The 19,919-nt window shown below is 42.8% G+C and overlaps 1 protein-coding gene across 1 annotated transcript in view; it reads right to left on the reverse strand.

Moving 5' to 3' along the window:
• The window catches only part of Tmem117 (transmembrane protein 117), a 458,729-nt gene that overhangs the window by 357,943 nt on the left and 80,867 nt on the right, over positions 1–19,919 (reverse strand). The window contains exon 2 of the mRNA XM_059247072.1: positions 10,125–10,257. Within this exon, the coding sequence (XP_059103055.1) occupies positions 10,125–10,257 (133 nt within the window). The remainder of the gene's footprint in view (positions 1–10,124; positions 10,258–19,919) is intronic.

Below are 19,919 nucleotides of genomic sequence, written 5' to 3' on the forward strand. Positions count from 1 at the left end.
ACAACACTGGCTGGGCATAGGAATACCTCATTATCCTGCACTGTTTACGTTTGTACCATCAAAATCAAGAGATGGAAAAGCCAAGGCTACCAACAGCAGCAAACCACACTAGTGTGGATTTCTCCTATCACATATGCTTCATACTCAGTCAGTCCCCTCTGCCTCTCCTTTTCTCCTCTATCCCCCCTCTGTACCCCTCCCCTGCCCTCCCTCCCCCTCTCTTCCTCTCTCCTCCCTCTCCCCTCTCTCTTTGTCTGTGCCCCACAATATCAACCCTATTGACCAGACTGAGCCCTTCGATTCATCTCCCTTCTCACCCGCCCATTCTCAACAACCAGCTTTAGCCCTTACTCCCAGCCTTGGTAATTAATGGTGCTATTATTGTGAATTAATCGTATGAGCCAGTCAGTATTTAGCCTAATTAAGAATGGAGCCAACAGATTATTTAAAGCACCACTCCAGCAGAATTTGCAGTCAGTCATGCATCAGCTGCCCAGTGAAGCTTCCCAGGCAGGCTCAGCCTCCACCTCTACTTATCCTAAACACAGTGCTCTATTAAGTACTTTGGGAAATTGTCAGGGCTTTTTCCTTCATTTATCACAACTCAAATCAATAGTTTGGTGCTTAAGTCTATCACTACTAATCATACAAAAAGCTAAGTGTTCATAAAGGTCATTTAATTTTTCCTTACCATTTTCCAAAATAGATTTAACACTATTAAAGACAAACAAACATATTTCTTCCTCAGAAGGAAGCTTCCAGTATATGCTGGTAGCTGGCCAACCAATTTTCCACTCAAGAGCAACAAATAAAAATCACTGCGCTTGAAAGTGAAAGTGTACACCTGGCTCCTGGCCTGCTTCTAGATTAGTGGTGACCGGATGTATCAGATATCACTCTGTACGCCATAAACTTACAGGATGATTATCTGTTGCTTAAAATTATTTTTTTAAAACAGCAAAGAGGAGGCTGAGTGGATGGTCCCACCAGTAAAGTGCTTAATGCACAAGTCTGAGAACCCAAGTTCAGATTCCCAGCGCTCTCACAAAAAGCTATGGCACAGGGGCACATGTCTGCAAGCCCAGAACCCAGGAGATGGAGACAGAGCCTCGCCTGCCAGCCACCGTAGAGGAATTGGTGGGTTTAGGGCTCTGTAAGAAACCTTGTCCCAAAAAATAAAGTGGAGAATGAATGAGGAAGACAGCCACCATTGACTTCCAGCCTCCACACATATGTGCACACATGTGGGCCTGCACACATGCACATACAGAACCATGTACACATAGACACATAGACACAAAAATAATAAATCGAAGAAAAAAAGAGAAAAGAATTCAAGTAAGGAATTTCAAAATACTTTTGAGATGTTTAGGTGTATTTAGTGTGTGTGTGTGTGTGTGTGTGTGTGCTCTGCCTGCATGTATGTACATGCACCACATGTGTGCCTGGTGCCCACAGAGGCCATAAAAGGGAACTTGAGTTACAGATGGCCAAGTCAACATGGAGATGCTGGGCCTCGCACCCAGGTCCTCAGCAAGAGAAACCGTTGTGTCTAACAGCCGAACCACCTCTCCACACACACACACATCCCCTTTTGAGATTTTCTAAGAAATAAACTTAGAAAAGCAAGTTCTGCCTAAAGTGGAAGTTCTCCCTGAATTTTTTTTTTTTTCTATTAAAGTGTGACTCGGCCTTGGGGAAAACAATGGCTGACACCTCCACCTCTGCAGGGAGAAGCTGAAGCCGTGGATCAGTCTTTCCTGGTGGGATGTGTGACATGCTCATGGACAGAGTACCGGTCATTCTCCAAAAATAAAGAGACAGGAGAGTCTCAGGGCTAAGGCGGGTCCAGTGTGCTTGGGACCTAAGAAGAATGAGACCTTGGACCGTCTCACCCGGCATCCGGGCCCCTGTTCCTCTCACTCAGTCATCTTGCATGTTTGGGCTGCCTCTCTCCACACAGCGACAAGAGTCTTAGGCCTCAGAGGTGTCCATTTCAAATGCTTCTGTTGGTGGTGCACACCTTTAATTCCAGCACTCGAGAGGCAGAGGCAGACAGATCTCTGTGAGTTCGAGGCCAGCCTGGTCTACAAAGCGAGTTCCAGGAAAGGCGCAAAGCTACACAGAGAAACCCTGTCTCAAAAAAAAAAAAAAAAAAATCAAATGCTTCCTTTTCCTACCCGCCCTAGTCCAGCTGCTCTGGTCATATCTCACTTCCTCAGGTCTTCACCACACTCAGACTAGGTCTCCAGGTAGTTCCTCATGAGAACGTCTCAGGAAGGCGGCAAGGGAGGTGTGAGGAATATCCCACTTCCATTACGCCTACCCCTTGTTTCCTTTTGCTAGACCTCACGTTCGAATACTTTCAAAACGGCCTGCACCACTGTCTTCTTGCCCTTCAGGTCTTCTCTATGCTATATTTAATCCCTATTTTAATATATATATAATATATATATTATATATATAAGCTACCTGGAAAAGCAAAAAAACAAACAAACAAACCTGAAGATTTTCTTTGTGATCAACTCTGGAAACATCAACTTTGCAGCCTTCGCTAAACAGTGTGCTGTTCAGAAAAGCATTCCCATTCACAGAGGGTATTTAATGAACGTGAATGCCTAGTGAATGCTTACTGGTAAGCACAGTATTTGCTTTTTAATGCTGCAATAGGTCTATAAACATGTGAGCATGTTGCATGTATGGGTCTACAGATACTGTCATATGAGCCTGTACTAGATCACAAGGAGGCCAAGCACATCACACAAAGTACATGCTATAGAGTTCGCTATTTGAATTTCATCAAAAAGTTCCCTAGGGGCTGGGCAGATGGCTCAGGGAAGGTCCCACAAGGCTTTTACAGGGTACTTGAGTTCAGTGTCTGACACTCATAGTCAGGCAGTTTCAGTGTGACTCCAGCTCCTGGGAGGTAACACCCCGGCCTCTTTGAGTACCAGTAGTGTACTCACCTGCAGACATGCACACAAACATAATTAAATACAACATTTTGGATGAAGGGTGGAAAGATTGTAAAACCAGACCAGGAAATCTGCTGTGAAACTGTCCCTTCTAGAAGTGACAGAGAAGCTGCACCCGTCTGTTGTAGAATATTATTTTAAGGTGTGTTACTTTTGTTTATGTTGCATTTGTTTAACTCTGTGAAGCTGTGTTACTGTGCCTGTCTAAAACACCTGATGGCCTAATAAAGAGCTGAAAGGCCAATAGCAAAGCAGGAGAAAGGAGAGGTGGGGCTGGCAGGCAGATAGGAGAAATCTGGGAGGAGAGAAGAAGAAAGAAGGAGCCAGAGAAGCAGGGGGACTCCAGAGGCCAGCCACCCAGCTACACAGCAAACCACAGAATAAAAAACAAAGAAAGATATACAGGAATAGAAAAGGAAAAACCGAGAGACAAAAGATAGACAGGCTAATTTAAAGTTAAGAAAAGTTGGCAAGAAACAAGCCAAACTAAGACTAGACGTTTATTATTAAGAACAAGCCTCTGTGTGTGATTTATTTGGGAGCTGGGTGGCTGGCCCCCAAAGAGACAAAGAGTAAGAAAAAATCAACAACACCCATAGATACTCAACAATGTGACTGCCTAAACAAGACCTGAACAATGACAATATCACTAGACATTCTAACCCAGGAGGGAAAACCTCACTGGATCCCATGCCCTAGACTGTGAGCTAAAGGAAATTAAGGAATGTTGAGAGAGAGAGAGAGAGAGAGAGAGAGAGAGAGAGAGAGAGAGAGAGAATTAGCCTCTCCCAGGGATGAGCATCCCAACTGGTTATCCAATACCAAGTCCTCGGCCCTAAAATCATATACACACAAGCAACACTAAACAGACCCAGCAGGTTGCATGTATAAATTATTGTATGCATGTACAATCATTTGACAATCAATTTGAGGAGTGGGGAGCAGGCAGCATGGAAGGGGTCGGAAGGAAGGGAGGGAGGGGAAAGTGATATAATCATATTTTAATTTAAATAATTTTAATTAAGAAATCTTCCCTAACAATAAGACAGACAAAAAAAATGTCAACATCACGATTCAGATATTTGGAAAGGGGCAGATTTCTCGGTCTGATTTGTTTGGTTGCTTTTTAACTATTGGATTTCGGAAAATATTGAGTTTCATGCTAACATTGCCACTTGGGTGGATCGTGCTCTTTGGTCATAGTCTCCTTGCTTCTCTCTGAGGTTCACACTCGCTCTTCCTGGGAGAAAAACCCTTCCGCCTTGCAACACTCAGCACTGAAAAGGTGTCTTTTGCTGCCCTCCAGTGGCTGTTTTTGGTATAAAAATCCTGCTACTAAAATGTTACTCAGAAAGATACTTTTAAAAGGGGCCTGAAGTAGCCAAACACCAAGCATGCTTCCAGCCTTTTGTGACATACTTAGTTTTCTAATCAGTAAGATGTCAGCCTGGACTTTGGAACACATCTCTCCTCATTCCTCCCAAATAAAAGAGTTCTGAACTCTAACCCCAACCCTGAACAGATAGGTTTTAAGACCCCTTGTGGAACACAGCTGAATTGGAGGGTTCAATTAGAATTATTTTTGACGAAGTCAGCCCCAGCACTGTGGAAGAAAATGGCTTCCAGTTCTTGTCCTAGGTTTTTCTTTCTGGGGGTTTTACCCTATGTATAAACAATGCATTATTCTTCAGCTGTTATGCTGTGGCTACAAACTCTCAACTGTGGCTACCATACTCTTTCTGGTGCCTATGAGTGCTTGGCTCCTTTTTCGTGGACTGTTCGGGTAAGTTGACAGAAGTTGAGGCAGGAGGAAATCAAACTGCTTTGCACATAAACTGGGAAGTACACAAGTTCCCGGGGGGGGGGGGGGGGGACTCCAGGGAAGTAAGAGTCTGAAATTGGTCGAAGAAAATATCCAGGGTTGTGACATGAACTCAAACTCCTCAAGAAGCTGCATTCAAACCCCGAGACCGCATCAGTGCCTGTGAGTGCTCTGGGAGAGCTTTGTCCCACAAAGCACAGTTTAGGTTGGACATACTTCACAGCTGCCTGGCTGTGCCTGCTCTCATGTGTCGGTTCACTCTTTCTCTGTCCCACAGGGCAGAATCTTCTACCTAGAGGACTTCTGATTTCTCATTTCCAGCTGCTTTCCAGCTGTTCAGATTTCTATTGCTGTGATGAAACATCATGACCAAAAGCAACTTGAGAAAGGGTTTGTTTCACTTACTCTTCCACATCACAGTTCATTATTAAAGCTAGTCAAGGCAGGAACTCCAGCAGGACAGCAACCTGGAGGCAGGAGCTGATGCAGAGGCCATAGAGGAGTGCCGCTTACTGGCTTGCTCCCCATAGCTTGCTCAGCCTGCGTCCTTGTAGAACCCAGGACCACCAGCTCAGGGATGGCACTACCCAGTGGGCTGGGCCCTCCCCCATCAATCGCTAATTAAGAAAACACCCCACATGCTTGCCTACAGCCCTATCTTATGGAAGCATTTTCTCAACTGAGGCTCCTTTGAAAGCCAAGTTACATTTTTAAGTTTTAATTACTATGCCTAAAAGATCCATAAAACAAAGATATCCCTGATCTACAAGCCTCTTGCTCAAGGACAAATAGTTTCCACAATTCTGGAGGCTATTGTTTATGTAAGACAGCAAGCCACATGTTTTCACTCCCCTAAACAAGTTTGTTTGACCCATCTGCAGTGATGTGCTTGATCACAAGTGGGCAGGAGGATAACAAGCAGGAAATGCATCAGGATGTACATTTGCCCCAGACTGGACATGGCTGGAGGTACATCAGGATGTACATTTGCCCCTGACTGGATATAGGCTGGAGGTACATCACAATGTATGCTTGCCCCTGATTGGACTTGATGGAAGATGCAATGAATTATGGGTTTTCCTTCTTAATCTGCTACAAACCGTGACTCAGGCTCATTTACCGGGACCCTGGGTATGGACCTGGCCAGAGCCCATCTACCTGACCAGCATTTAATGAAAACTTGCTTCAAATTTGGCTTTAAACTGTGGCAGTGGTCTTATTCTTGATCAGCAGCATTAACACTCCTTCCTCTCTGATGTCCCTAGCACGTGTCAAGTTGACATAAAACTAGTCAGCACAAAGCCCAAATCCTCAATCCTGGTCTCTGCCAGAGGCTGAAACCTCACAAGTCCCTAAGTCGCTGCCTGGTATTCAGGTCCTTCTGCATTTCCCCTCATGTTTTGTCCTATTTCAGGATAAGCTCAGCGACACATTTTAACAATCCATCCAGCCGTGTTATATTTCCAACAGTCCTGTGATTTGTACAGCAGGAGAGGTTACTGGGTCCACCCCCATTGCAGAGAAAGAAACTGCTTATAAAATGCTTAAGGCAAAATGCTGCCTAGGAACGTTACCTACAACCTCCAGCACGCACATAAAGGGAACTCAGATTATCTTTAACTCATTTTGGTGGGAAAAAAAAAATGACTTGAAGGACAAGAGAAGCCATGACAGGCAGGATTTGGGGCACAGTGAGGTGTAGAGAGTAGAATGAGAATAATGCATGGAGATGTCTCCCCACCATGCTAGGAAATGTGATAGTCGGAATCTCTGCTCTTTTGGTCCATGAAGCTCCTTTGCCTTTTGTCTTTCTCCCGGCACCTCAGTTCATTCCCCAAAGATGCCTAAAACCTTAGGAATCGATGTCTGCTTCAGGAATTCAACTGGGCGAAAACAGGAGCCGGGCAATTTACCTCTGATCCAGCAAGTTCTGGTCAGAGCTTGTTCTCTGTACTCGGGGTTCGTGGGCCTCAGCTTGTACTCAATTTATACTCAGTTCTTTTTTTTTTTTTTAAGATTTATTTATTTATTATGTATACAGTGTTCTGCCTGCATGTACGCCTGCATGCCAGAAGAGGGCACCAGATCTCATTATAGATGGCTGTGAGCTACCATGTGGTTGCTGGGGAACTAAACTCAGGACTTCTGGAACAGCAGTCAGTGCTCTTAATCTCTGAGCCACCTCTCCAGCCCTATACTCAGTTCTAAATTGGGGATTTTTAAAAGCAGACCAAGCTAGAACTACCCCCCTCCTTTTAAAAAAAAAAAAAAATCTCTGAAACCCTACCGATGTTCAACACATATTCTAGTCTCGAAGCATTCATTCTAGAAAGTCCCAGAACATATGAACACAGGTCTAGTGGCCACACTAGGTTTCCTGGGTTCAGAAAACACTCTGGGAATGGGTCTAGGCCAACATTACTAGAAGCATCCCTAAGCCAGGGCAGATTGGAACTGTCCGTGCAAACCAGATTCGGTGTGAAGAAGCCTGAGTTCTCTACTAGCAGCAATCCTCTGGCATAAGCCAGTCTCCTGTGACGTCCACATGCCCCCAGTCCTTTCCATCATTTCCTGTCTGACACAGGATGAATCAATACCTCACATACCCATGCCTCCCGGAGAACCCCGGAAGCACACAAAGCCCTTTTCTCTGGGAACTGATTTGTCCAGCAAATTTACAAACAGGCTTTGAAGTACTCGCTCAGCCACACGGCACACATGATAAACGCTGGCAGTGTAGCCTTCAGAAATGGCCGTTTGATGTTTTAAGCAATTTGTCTCTTGCTACGTATTTTTTTTCAAGTGACATTTTTTCAGAAGGTTCTTTCCTAGCAAATGTGAGACGGGTCACTGGAGAGGTCAAGGATCACACCAGAGTTCAAATATTCCATAATCTCTAATAATGCATTCAATCTGATAATAAAAGGGAACCACAAGTTTAGGTAAGATACTACATATAAACTGTAAACCATTCACTTAGTGACTACACATACCTCCTATTTGTTTTGGTTATCAAAGTCAGCTTTAAAGTACGGAGAAGACTAACAGGGATGTAGTGAACTCAGTCACTGGGTCAGTCTTGATGGACTTCTGTGCTAGCCTTTCAGGCAATGGGCCCTTAGAAGTCACTACTTAATAGGTCAACTTCTCTATTATTGTTTTGAATAGGGAGTTAACTAGAATGCAACTTGGGCAATTCTCAGTTTCTTGATCCATAAAATGGAGAAAATTTTGAGAGCCAAAGTTACATTTTAAGGTTTAATTACTATGCCTAAGAGATCCATGAAACAAAAATGTCTCTGATTGGCAAGCATCTTGTTCAAAGAGAGAGAGTTCCTGAAATGGAGGAGGCTATTGTTTATGGAGACAACAAGCCACATGTTTTCACTGCCCTCGACAAGTTTGTTTGACCCATCTGCACTAGATGTGCTTGATCACATGTGAGCAGGAGGTTCTCAGGCAGGAAATATGTCAAGATGTATGTTTACCCTGATTGGATGTAGGCTGGAGGTATGTCAGGATGTATGCATGCCTCTGATTGGATGGGAAATACTTAAGCTGCTATAAACCCTGATTCAGGGCCATCTTCTGGAAACCTAGAAATGAACCTGGCCAGAGCCCACCCACCTGGCCAGTATTTAATTAAAGCTTGCTTCAAATTTGGCTTTGAATTGTGGTAGAGGTCTTATTCTTGATAGGTGGGATTAATAACAACAAAAGTCCCTGTTGCACAGGGTCAGTGTGAGGTTTAGAACTGAGAGACCTCACGCCCGATCCTAAGTTCTCAGCAGCTGTGCACCCTCTTTAGGATTATTTTGATTTAGCTGCTAAGTGTTTTACTCTGTGCATGGGATTACATGTTACTGCATTCAGTTTACCATTTTTAAATCTCTCTATCCTCACTTAAAACCTTAACACAGGCCTTATCAGCTTCATATAAAAATATAAACAGTCCTCCTGCCTCAGGCTCCCAGATACTTGGAATTATAGGCCTGTGTTATCATATTAGGCTCCATCCAGTGCTTTGAAAGTGCAGAGTCTTACAGGAAGCCCTCTCTCTGGTTGCCTTAGGTAATTCCAGGCTGTCACTATGCACTGTTATCCCAGGATCAGAGTCGAGGAGTATTCTGAGGAAGCCAGGTGGGAACCTATAACCCCATCATCAAAAATAAACCCACTGTCGATGTCATTATTTGGATACAAAAATAATTATGACAACACATTTAATGGTGTTCCAAGGCCTGAACATTTGATCTAAAACCATTCAGGGATTTTGCTCCTGTAAAGTATAATCCTTGTGAAACATGTACTTTTCCATCACTAGTCAACCCCTTCACGGTGAGAAGCAGTAAGATGTTAAATGGGCTTCACTCTGAGCACTCAACAGTGGCAGCCAAAGTCTGTATATAGCATCCAAACCACCTCACCCAACAGAAATGGGTGGAGGTCTTAGCTAGCCTGTACCCTAGAGGGAGAGGCCATAGTCTAGTGAGGATAGACACCTTCCCTAGCACTTATCTCAGTGCCCAATACATAAATGGCTTGTTGTTGGTACTCAGCTACTTCTTAAGACTGTAAGATGAAGCAATCTCCAATGTTCTGCCTCTAAAACTCAACTGGAAGCAAGGCTAGAGGACACTGTGTTCAAAGACTGGCCTCTGGGCTTTGCTCTGCAACCAAAGAGCCGAAGAAGTTGGAAGAAACTCTACAATGAGGTTATCAGCAAATCTGCCTGCTGCTGTAATCCGCTAAGGGTGGTGCTCCATCTGCATTTGATCCAGGGAGTCCAAACAGGACCCAGTTTCTCTCTGTTGAAACTGTCAGAAAGAGGTATTGTTTGTTTGGTTGGTTGTTTGGTTGTTTGGTTGTTTGTTTCTATGCTATCACACCAGGCATGGATCATGACTTTAAAACCAGCCTGGTTGACCATGTCAGAAAAAAAAAGTTACCAATATCAAAGATCTTTCCTGAGCTAGGCATTGTGGAGCACTGAACTGCAAACCTGGAGCCCATCACAGCCCTGTCACACCCATGACATTTCCTTACTTTCATGTTCTCTCCCACTATAATAAAATTGATGTCTGCCCTAAAACTATACCACAAAAAGTTTTTAAAAATAAGGAACAAGCCTCAGTGTCATAAAACGCCTCATCTTCTGAAAAAGAAGAAAGGTTCTAAATGTCCTAAGTAAGACAAACACAGATTATCCATGTTGAGGGCACAGTGTCTGCAAAGTGACACGTTTGAACACCTGAAAGCGCTGGGTGAGTTCTGAGAATTTCACGTCCACCCTGAGCGCAGCACAAGGGGAGCAGGCAATGACTCACCCCATGTTCCCATCCATCAGCAGAACTGTGTTGTATATGTGAGAGAAGAGGAAAAGAAACAGAATGGTGCTGAAGAACATCGTCATCCATGATCCATGGTCTTCACGAAACATTTTTAACCGGAGCAACTGGCCTGAAATATAAACATTATGAGTCAGTGTACATTGGCAATTGAAATTCATGTGTCTCTGCTTCATTTTCACCACAAGAATACCTTTAGGATAAACCATTATAGAATGCCTTTTTGTTTTTATATGAGGAAAGGATAATGACTAAAATCCAAGACAACTAGTATTGCTCTAGGAAGTGGTCTATGTGAGAACTACTACCCAGGGCTTATCCATTACACTGGCATGGGAGTAAATTAGAACACTACCCTTGCTGTATTTTATTTCGTAAATGTGGTTTTGGTTCACACTGAAACTATGTAAGGCAGACGGCAAAGGACGATAAGTAAGTTCTACATGGTTTCCTTTTGCTTCTAGATGCTCATTCTTCATATCATGGCCAGCTCCACTTGGAAGAGGACTCGGTTTCTTAAGAGACATGACAAGGAAACCAAAGATCCTGTCATCAGACACAGAAGACTTAGCCTCAATCCTCTCTTAAAAGTTTGTACAGCCACATGTGTGAGAGGGGGTCACATGTGTGTGTCACAGACAGCAGGGTGTCTTGTGGGAAAATATAATTTCCATTCTGATCAGCAGAATCCAATTTACAATGACAAATTAAAAAAGAGAGACAAGGTTAAAACGGTAAAATTTTAAGAAAAGAAATATATATTGGGAGAAACACTGAACTAAAAATTATTAGTATCAGAAGTGTCCCACAAAATGGTTAAATCTATGGATTCAAGTATTCTGAGAGATGAGTATGCTTTTTTTCTATAAATAAAACCCAAGAGAAGGAAAATGGTGAGAGTAAGCCTCTCTAAAGATAAACTTTGCCTGGTGTGGTTATTTCCATTCTTCAGAAAGCTTATCTATTCAATGAGCAGGGAGGTGGCATCAATAGAAGAACCACACAATGGGGCAGAGGGGCTAGAGATGGTTCACAGTTAGGATCAGGTAACGATCTTACAGAAGACACGAGCTCAGTCCCAGTACTCATGGCAGGGTCCTCACAACCACCTGTGACTCCAGCTCCAGTGGGCCTCTGTGGTCCTCTGTGCTCATAAGCACACACACACACACACACACACACACACACACACACACACACACACACAAGAACACATGCACATGATTAAAATAAAATATCTTTAAAGTGAAGTTGACTTGAGATTTTATAATTAAATGTCTCAATACAACAAAAAAGCTCCCTTTTTAACTACATGAAAGTCATGAAATAGACAAAATTTCCACCTGAAACCATCTTGCTAGAGACAGCTTATGAACAGAGAAAGGTCTGTTAAGACTTAACTACATGGCTCAGCACTTAGGAGCCCTTACTGCTCTCCCAGAGAACCCAAGTTTGGTTTCCAGCACCCATGTCATGTGGTTCACAAACACCAACTCGAGCTCTGGGAGTCTGATGCCCCATGCTGGCTTCCCTCCATACGCATCCACATACACATAATGCATAAACAAAAATAAGTTTTAAATGGAAACTGGGAAACATTATCCTACCCATAACTTTAGCTGGAGGGGGAAAAAACGCAGATGGCTTACACATGTCTTCATGACTCACAGAGAAGCCAAGGGCTAATATGAAGGTCAGGAGGGGCTGAGATAGAGCAGCTGGTAAATCTTGTCTTGCAAATGCAGGACTTGAATTTCATCCCAAACCCTACACATGCACGCACACACGCACGCACGCACGCACGCACGCACGCACGCACAAAGCTGGGTATGGTGGTTCATGCTGGTGAGATGGAGATAGGCATATCCCTGTGGCTCATTGGCCAGCCAGCCTAGGCTAATCAGCAAGGTCTGGGTCCCAGCAAGAGACAGCTCCTGAGAAACAACATTTGATGTCACCAGATGAGGCCCATAGTCTATGCACCTCCAAGAGGTTGACTCTGACCTCCACGTGCACATGTGAATACACACACACAAACACACATACACACACACACACACACACACACACACACACACATAGAGATTTCAAAAGGAAAATATAACTGTATAGTTAATAAAATAATGCACAAGGCTCTACCAAAACAAATAATACTAGTACCACCACTGATAAGATTTTAGAACTTGAGGATTAACTAAGCAATTATGGAAAGCCAGGAATGTTGAAGCCTCTCTGAGACACTGACAGGACTATCACGGTAAAAAGATATTAGGCAGAAAGTGTTCAGGGCTGAAAATATGGACATAGCCAGGCGGTGGGGGTGCACACCTTTAATCCCAGAACTTGGGAGTCAGAGACAGATAGATCCCTGTGAGTTCGAGACCAGCCTGGTCTACAGAGTGAGTTCCAGGACATCCAGGCAATTACACAAAGAACCCCTGTCTCAAAAAAAAAAAATGACATAAACATCTTAAAGCAAATGATAAAAATATTTGTTCATTCATTAAAGAAATATATCTAATACATTCCTTTTATATGCCAGACAAGGTCCTGGTTGTCAGAGATGCAAGCAAGAGAATGCTGAGGGTCAAGCAGCAGTTGACAATGAGTGAAGACATGGCCTTAACTGTGTTCACAGACTGTCTTGGAGGGCTCTCTGTGCCTCCTGTCTTTTCAGCTGCAAAGGCCTGTGCATTTAATGCAATAGTCATAAGGAACCATGAGGACTTGCAATCAGAATTCCGTTAAGACTCTAAATGTGAATTTCTTTTTCAATGTCTATTTATGTCAAAAATTCACTAACAGATTGATTTTATACCAGTGATTTAGGAGTGCTCTGCAAATAATATGCTGTGAATTAACCATGTGCTGCCTGAAATAATACAAAGTTAGTAAAAGTAGAAATGTGATGGACCCATTACACGGTCATCACCAAGCTCACTGGCAGTAATTCCAGGCATTAGACGCATCAGTGTAAAATGGCAGGTTAGCAGGGTTAGAACTCACTGGAAGAGCACAGCACACGGTCAGCCTTGGTGTGACACAATGGTGGAGTCAAATCACATCAAACCTCCCTGAAGCAACTTCAAGATTAACTCGATAAATAACTACCAAATGCCAGAAACAGGTATCCACGGATGCCATCAACTGAATGGCCCCACAAATGACTTTCCCATACAATCTAATCAAACCCAGAACCTCGAAAGTACATAAAGATGTCTGATGAACTCACACAGTCTCTGCTCTGCAAGGTGGCCATGCACATTGTTTAACTGGATCACCAGTGGCATAATTACTCTCCTGGCACAAAGACTAATGGTGGTCCCATCATTTCTTCCTAGTGGTGTTGGTTTGGGCAATAAATTCCAGTCAACTACTATCCACAATGGATTGGTTCTAGAGCCTTCCATGAGTACCAAAACCCATGTATGCTCAAGTCCATTACATAAAATAACATGGCACTGGCATGTACCCCACACAGATCCTCTCATGCACTTTTAATCTTCTCTAGATTTCTTATAATCCCTTAACTGTGAGAATAGTTGCTGTATTGCTTAGGGGGAAATGACCAGGGGGAAAAAATCCTGTACATGTTCAGTACAGGTGCAATGTTTTTCACATATTTTATATTCATTGTTGGCTGAGCCTGCAAACATGGAATCCACAGACACATAGAGCTAGTGTATGCCACTCCTGCTACAGACCACAGAATCCACAACCTTCTAATGCTTTCTACTAGGAGAATCTCAGGTGATACGTCTGTGACAAGAGGCTTCGTGGAACAATAGAGGAAAATACATCAGTAAGAGATGTAGTCAAAATTATTTTTAGTTTGATCCTATGTATCTTTATAAAACTAAAGGCACCCTTATTTTTATAATAAAATAATCTTGTTCTATATGGACTACCACTTTCATTATGACAAAGCGACTGAAAAATACAGCTTAGTTATTCAAGTGGCATCCAGACCATTATGTGTTGAGGTGAGGGTGGAAGGGCACAGGTATCGAGGGCCTACAAAAGTTAGACAAAGCCAACTGGAGTTATCTATCAGGCGTGCCTAATCTGCAACCCACAGGCCACATGCAGCCAAGGGTAGCTCTCCATGGGGCCCAATACAAAGTCATCAGTGTCCTTAAAACATTATGAAATGTTTTACAATTGTTTTCAGAACTTGCGTGGTTCTCAAGCCCAGGTTTTTTTAGATGACAAGGTAGTGTTACAATGTCAAAAGGGTTAGACACATTGGTGAGACTATAAAAACTTGTCCTAAAAAGATAATAGGTGTAGAACCTCTAAGTTGGCATACAGTCCCAACAAGACTAATAATCTCACCGCAGGTAAAACGAGCCCTCAAATGCTGTAGAAGATACAGGTAGGCAAGTGCAAGAGAGAATTCGGAGGAATTACTTGGCTTCTTGGCTTTGCCGCTGATGTGTTTGCATCACTGGAAGAGAAATGAGTATGTCCTGTCTACTCACTACATGCTGTGGTTTGAATACAAACTGTCCCCCACACCCATGTGATGGGTCACTGTTTTTGGAGCTGGTACCAACATTGGGAGGTGGGGTCCGGTTGAAAGCAGTGGGTGATACAAGGGGTATGAACTTGAAGGGTGCACCTGGTCCTGTGTCCCTCCCTCACTCTTGCTTCCTGTGGTGGGCTGCTCTGCTCTCCTCTCTTCCTCCTCACCATGATGCTCAGACTCACCACAGCCCACTGCCCTGGATTTAGCAACTACGGACCAAACCTCTGAAACCCTGAACAATAAGCCCCTTCCTCCTTTTAAACTGTTTCTCCCAGGTATTGTCACTGAGTGAAATACAAACACTCTGCCCGACTTTTAAAAATCATGACTCTGGATCCCTTTCCTTCCAAAGTATTTCTCCGACGAGGCATGTGTGATGAAAGGCCTCAGAGATGGAACGGGAGCGCTTGTGGTTCCAGATGTGATAGTGGTGGGCCCACTAAATGGAGGTTGTTAGCACAGGAGACAGAATGGGTTCAAGGAGGCTTCTAGGTCTGTAGGAGATACAAAGGCTGAGGTCTTCTGGGGCTAGATTCATTGGAGATGATATAGAAATGCAGGAAAGGTCAAGGGTTCAAGGGTTCAAGGGTCACAGCCTTGGAAATCCAGAGTGTTAGATTGAGCAAGTCTCCAGGGAAGGTGACCACAAGCCTTCAGTAAGAGTGCAATGATCAGGATGACCCACAGCACCTTGAGCAGGGTGATCGTGCCAAGGAGGTGGTTGGGGACATCACCGCCCACCGAGAATGGCAGGCGTGGTAGAACGGCAAACCCAAATGGAAGGGGCTCATCTCAGGGTGTTCTGTGTGCCTGAGAGGTCTAAAAAGCTTTTCAGCAACAGGAAAACAATCTGAAAATTACCAGTATTGTGTCAATATTTCCCTATGGTCTTGAGTCACTGCTTCGAACGGAAGTCCTTGCCCTGTTCAGGGCTTCAAGTAAGTGAGAAATTAACTTCTCTGCAGTCATTGCCTATTTCTGAAGCTATTATTAACATGTTAGTGTCATCTGACCAGATAGAAGGCAGCTGAGAAGTCAGACTAGAAGGAAGTTTAAATAGCCCAAATGAAAACTTTATTCCCTCCACCTTTCTCTGTACCCATGGCTGAAGGAATACACAGTAAAACATTTCTGCTGAGCGGAAGACTGATGGGCAATCACAGCCTACGTTGTTCTCACTGAGACTACACACCTATAGGAGACCTAAGACCCACACTTTACACAGCCATTGCCTGACCTGTATACACTGTACCGTCTATGCACTGCAGTGAAATGGGACCATGGTTCTCTTTTCTGCCTGTTTCTGTGCATGCTGCCATGATTTGAACATGGTTAGATACCCCTGAAAACTCATAGAAATTTAATTCCTACTTTAATAGCATTGAGAGATGCTGCAGTCTTTAAGAGATGATTAAGTTGTTAGGGAAGATTAGTGCCTGGGGCCTGGGTTAATTCTCTCAAGACTGGATTAGTAACCATGAGATAGGTTGTTATAAAATGAAGACACTCTGCATGGTTTGTTTGCTTTGTACATGTCCAACTGCTCTCAGCATTTCAAAGCAGCATGAGCTATTCCAAAGCTGAGGAACACAATGTTCCTGGATTTCTCAGCTTCTGAAATCATGAAGCAAAAATAATCTCGACTCTTTATAAATCATCTTGTCCTCAGTGTTCTTTTAACAGCCACGGAAAATGCACTAAGACACCACAGTGCCTGGAACATAACTACCTCTTAAATAAATGTTGGTCCAGTTGCTAGGAGGTAGAACACAAACAATACCGTATTGTATGGGACTCTATATTTCTACATCTGCCCTCCTCCTGCCCTGCTCCCCTGAGCCCTACAGAGATTTCCTCAGCTATTCACACCTCCCTCTACCTCAGATCTCCTCATATACCAGCTCCTTCTGCAGCACCATTGATTCCTATTTAACACGAAACTCCAATTTCCTTATCAGACTTTCCAACATCCTGATTTCCTGTACACTCTATATGTGTTTTACATGTCCTTTGAAAAACCCCAACTGTAGTTCAGAACTACAGTCTGCTTTCACTGATTCTGTTAAAGTGCTGTGTGTGGGGGGGGGGGGGGGGCTACATGACTAGGTTGACCACCACTCACAGCATTGGCCCATGATCTCGAATCCCAGGTGCCATAGCCTGGCACAGCCATTCAGTAATGGCTGTCACTGTGCTTGCCAACTTTTCCGATTTTTCTCCTCAGAATCTGTGTCAACGTTCACCTCTTCAGTCTCAGGACATAATATTTATCCCAGACTCAATAACTATGGCCATTCAACATGATTACTCTCAACTCCACACCCACTCATACTCATCCACTCTCTACTTTCAAGGGCATTCCTTCTTCCTTCTCTTGTTTCTCAGAGGATTCAAAACTGTTCTCCAAAAAGACCTTACCTAACGCCTTTTCAGAAGTGCTATCCACTCTCTCAGGAACTGGCCACAGCTATCTATTCTTTCTTCTGTACACTCAATCGTTCCCTTTTTCCTCATCTTTTTCCCTCTGCCCCCAAAATCTCATTCACCCTAAAAACAATGCTTGCTTGTTTTCATGTCCTTAAACTACGTTCATTCTCCTTGTCTTTTTATCCAGATTTCATGAAAAGAAATGATCACCACACCCACACCCTGAGATCTAATTGGCCATGCAAACACAGCACTGGCATTGTTCTGGCAAATGCTCATGGCACTCACCACTGCCCACTGCAGAAACTCTGGGCTTTAATTTACTGGGCATCTTGGCTGTGTATGACGATGTCCTTTTAATGTTGCATTTTCTTGACTTCCCTATCAGCAAGCACAAGTCCTCGACCTGTGTTTGTGACTATCCTGGGTGACTATTTTATTTAGGAATCTCCTCTTCTACTTGTCCCATAAATGATGGTATGCTCCCACGATCTGTCACCAGGCTTGTCTTCATAACAGTCCATGATTGTATCCAGTCTCCTGAGTCCAGCATCCATGTAAAGCAGAGACCTTTCTACCTCAGCTTCTGCCCAGACTCATCCTGGATGGACTACTGGAAAATCAAACTCAAGACATGAAAGAAAACAAATTCCAAATCCCCAATCCTTGTCCCAACAACAAATTGTCCAGATCTCCAGCCTGGTTTTTGTCATCCTTAAATCGCTTTTGACCTCACTCTTTAATAATTTTCAAAACAATCCACAATAGAATTCATCTTTTCCTTGCTCAACAGTCCTATTATTTTACTCTTCTTTTCCATATATAGTTTTGCATTGATTTTTGATGAAACTATTCCAACGCCTTCCCAGCTGGCCTTTCTACCTTTGGCCTTCCCCATCTCAAGCACATCTTCCACACAGTCAGTAGAACTAATTGAAACATAAATATAGCCACATCCTCCTTCATTTGATCAAGTGATCCTTTCAGTGATCTTCTTCCCCTGCAGTGTGAAAATCTAAGCTTTTGCACATGGTCTACAGGGCATCAGTTGGTTGACCAGCAAGCTTCCTGGTCACCACTCCCCATCTTCCACTCTGCTTCTCCCAGCACCAATCAGGTTTTGGCTTTTTATGTCTGTGTTGAACCCTCTGCCTGGGTATTCTTCCTTTTCCACAGGCCACCAACTCCTATCCTTCCTACAAGCCTTAAAATTTAGGTCAGTGATGCTGTCTGGGTCATCTTCCTTGGTTAGTATTTTATATAGTGGAGTAGTACACCAAAGGCACTTCTAGAATAGGCTTGCTAAGGAGACAGCAAGCTCCTGTCAGTGCTGACAAGACTGAATGGTCATTTTCCAGATATATCATAAGGGATTGGACTGCATGATGATTCAAGTCTAGTTTCATTTTGGAGACCAGATGATTTGTTTGATCAATGAGAGATTACCTCAACACCTGTCAACTTTGGAGACTGCTAGCCTTTGAAAATAATTGCCCTTGTCCCTTAAGGATGTATTCCTCCTCATGCTTCCTCTGTCACTGCATAGCTCTCCAGTACATTAAATGAACCTGAAGTAACACAGTGATAATATTCTCTAAAGACGTAGTTAATATTTAACATTTTAATATTAAAACCTTGACTAAGTACGAGTCTTATTTCTTATCACTAGAAAAAGAATATGAAAGATAGAATTAAATTGGATCACCACAGTTGAGCATTATTTGAAATCTGCTTTTAATCAGACTGAAATGAGTACATAAAATATTTATTACAAATTTGTGTGAATTTACAGTTTCTAACAAGGTAATTTTTCCTTAAAAGTTAACTAATTGAAATGACATAACAAAAATAACTAAAAGAAAAGAACTGAGGCCCAACAGGAGAGCATCTTCTTGTGCGTAAGATCCTGGCTCAACCATACCTTCCAAAACATAAAACTTACAGCAACAAAGATTATCTAACACACACACACACACACACACACACACACACACACACACACACACACCAGCATACCATTAGGGAAAAAGGGGTTTTCTAGTTAGACGCATACAACTTTAAAAAATAAGTATAACATCATAAGACCTGTGTTCCCAAAGAGTGCTATTTCATTAGTCTTCAGATCAAATCTTGATGTTTCTTACACATAAAGAGAATCCAAAAACATCAAACAGATGGTTAGCACCTCTCATTAGAAATAGGAGCTTATTCACAAAATACTCTTATTCACTTCATTTGACAGAAAATCAAACATAGAGAATTGAAATACAATTCCACACAGACTAAAAATATTTTAACAGTGTATAATTCAAATGAGATTCTAAAATGACAGAACGGTTAGAAACCCATAAAAAAATGATAACTAGTGCCTCAGATGTGGTGCCTGGTGCAGATTTCAGGTCTAAGCATTAAGAGAAAAGTGCAGTAAAATATGAATATACTAAATAAATACATATTGACACAAATTATTCTCAATAAAAGACAGTAGTAAGTCTTACATTTTATTAAAAGTCCAAATATTGACCACTTCCATTAAACCTTTGCACTAATCATTCAGCTTAAATAAATTATTTATTGTTGTTCAACAGGAAATATCATGCTGATATTACTTCTCCTTCATTAAAGAAACAGCTGTGGCTATCCAATGTGAAAATGGGAAATCCACAGTGTCTCCCAACAGGCAGTCCACTTAATTGTTCATATATAATATCATACTCTAGAATTATGATCAAATCAATTTTGTCTCTGTTTTATAGACATGGTCCTTGTATAATCATAGGAAATGGTACTTTCAGGTTAAAAACCTCCATATAATGTCC

The sequence above is a fragment of the Peromyscus eremicus genome, chromosome 20, assembly GCF_949786415.1.
Source record: "Peromyscus eremicus chromosome 20, PerEre_H2_v1, whole genome shotgun sequence".
In the NCBI taxonomy this organism is placed as follows: Eukaryota; Metazoa; Chordata; class Mammalia; order Rodentia; family Cricetidae; genus Peromyscus; species Peromyscus eremicus.